At 40.2% G+C, this 2,132-nt stretch overlaps 1 protein-coding gene across 1 annotated transcript; it reads left to right on the top strand.

Annotated features, from left to right (window-relative positions):
* The first annotated feature begins 514 nt into the window (after window positions 1-514).
* LOC143608436 (uncharacterized) lies at window positions 515-1,836 on the top strand. The gene is made up of 2 exons (XM_077083477.1): window positions 515-752; window positions 848-1,836. Exons 1-2 carry the CDS (start codon window positions 515-517, stop codon window positions 1,834-1,836), a joined length of 1,227 nt encoding a protein of 408 aa, XP_076939592.1.
* Window positions 1,837-2,132: the final 296 nt, after the last annotated feature.

Genomic DNA, 2,132 nt, shown 5'->3' with positions numbered 1-2,132 from the left:
CTAACCCGCGACGTGAGGGAAATTCCGAGCAGTGAGCAGCAACAATCGACGATCGGCATAAGGGATTTTGTTTGGTCGGCGTCCTGTTTGTAAAGGGGTGCATACGTACAGTTTGGTGGAGTTGATTTAACTTCTCACGTTTGAGATAATAATTTATTCAATAAAGTGAATTGTGAATTCAATTCAAGATTATTGATAAATTATCAATAATTCACCATACAAATATTTGAGTCAATGATAGGATGGCTCAAAAGTAAATTGTGATTTTAAGTCCATTGAAAGAGAATTAGTTGTATTTGTATTTGAAGACGAAAGGCGTGTTCGGATTAGATTCGGAACTGGTTTAATCTTGTAGGCTGGAAAAATTGAACCAGTTACACCAAAGAAATTTTCAAAAACTTATAGCCGTAGAACCAAGACGGGTGACGCGAACCAAGCGAAAAAGGAGACGATCTCCGGGTCGTTTCAGTGTCAGCGTTTGACGAAAACAAACTACACGATTTGGAGTATGCATATGGAGGTTATTTTTGGGATTCATGGAGTTTGGGATGTGATTGACCCGGGCTCTAATGACGCGAAGCAAAATAACATCGCGAAGGCGCTTCTGTTTCAGTCGATTCCCGAGGAACAGATACTTCAAATCGGTAATTTTAAATTGGCAAAAGAGATGTGGGATGCCATAAAGTCAAGAAATATGGGCGCGGAACGTGTGAAGGATGCTAGACTTCATACGTTAATACGTGAATTTGACGGTATGATGATGAAAGAAACCGAAACCATTGACGAGTATGCCTCGAGAATGGCGCGATCTCTTCTAAAGCAGCCACACTTGGACAACCGTATGAAGAAAGGAAGTTAGTCCAGAAATTCTTCACAAGCCTGCCGAGCCGGTTTATCCAAGTTGTAACATCCCTCGAGCAAGTGTTAGACCTTAAAACAGTCGGTTTTGAGGATGTTGTCGGGAGGTTGAAGGCTTATGAGGAGCGTATCAAAGGGCATGTGTTACGTTCTGAAGAAGGTAAACTTTTGTTTAATAATTCTGAATCCTCTTCGAGTTCGAAGCAGTTTTCACGCGAATCGAGTAGGGGGCGCGGGAAAGGTTCGAATCAAGGAAGTGGTAATGGACGTGGTGGTGGACGTGGGAGTCAGAACCGTGGTTCACAAGGAGGATCCAATGAAGGGGATAAACGAAAGAGTAAAAAGGATTACTCGGGAGTTCAATGCTTTCGTTGTGATGAATTTGGTCACTTCGTTTCGAGGTGTCCGGTACGAAGGAAAGAGAGACAAGCGCATTTGGTCGACGCAAAAGAAAAAGACTCGTCCCTCTATATGGTGCAGTGTGTTCAAGAAAAAGTGTACTTGAATGAACAAAAGGTTATACCAAAAGATTACGAGGGTGGTTCGAACGAACAAGACTTGTGGTATTTGGATAACAGTGCGAGCAACCATATGACGGGTAATTTATCTTTTTTCTCTGAGTTAAATAAGCGTGTTAGTGGCAAAGTTAAATTTGGAGATGGGTCATATGTTGATATTTGCGGGAAAGGGTCGATATTGCTAGTCGGTAAAACGGGGGAGCAACAATTATTGACCGACATTTATTATATTCCTAGTTTACAAAGTAATATTATTAGTCTTGGGCAAGCAACAGAAAGTGGTTGTGATATTCGTATGAAAGACGATTACTTGCTGATGTATGATGATCAAGGTAAATTATTGATGCGCGTTACTCGATCCAAGAATCGCCTTTATACGATTATATTAAAGACGGGGAAACCCGTGTGTTTACAAGCCCGGATTGATAACGAGAATTGGCTTTGGCACGCGAGACTATGACACATAAATTTCGAGTCTATGAAACAAATGGTGAAAAATAATATGGTCGTTGGAATGCCAAAAGTTGATCAAGAAAATCAAATTTGTGACTCGTGCTTATGTAAGGCCCCGTTACCGGTGCCTCACATTTGGACATTGGATTTACTCAAAAACACAGTTCATAATATCAGAGTTAATAAAAACATTCACGGAATCTTAAAACATTCAAACCATCATATTACAAAACCATACTTTGTTGTCTTAACGGGCATTCAAATCATTTAAAACATAAAACATTGTCTTTAGAATAACATAAC

This window comes from Bidens hawaiensis, unplaced genomic scaffold (genome assembly GCF_021521415.1).
Source record: "Bidens hawaiensis isolate Kalapana, Puna unplaced genomic scaffold, B.hawaiensis_p1.1 tig00419365_1, whole genome shotgun sequence".
Lineage (NCBI taxonomy): Eukaryota > Viridiplantae > Streptophyta > Magnoliopsida > Asterales > Asteraceae > Bidens > Bidens hawaiensis.
The sequence above is the reverse complement of the archived record's forward strand: the minus strand, read 5'-3'. Positions and strand labels throughout refer to the sequence as shown.

What these genes read in the sequence shown, in the direction of transcription:
- LOC143608436 (XM_077083477.1), top strand. Translation starts at nt 515, where the DNA reads ATGGAGGTTATTTTTGGGATTCATGGAGTTTGGGATGTGATTGACCCG. An exon ending in GTTAATACGTGAATTTGACG is followed by an intron (nt 753 to 847) that starts GTATGATGATGA and finishes AACCGTATGAAG; the next exon opens with AAAGGAAGTTAGTCCAGAAA.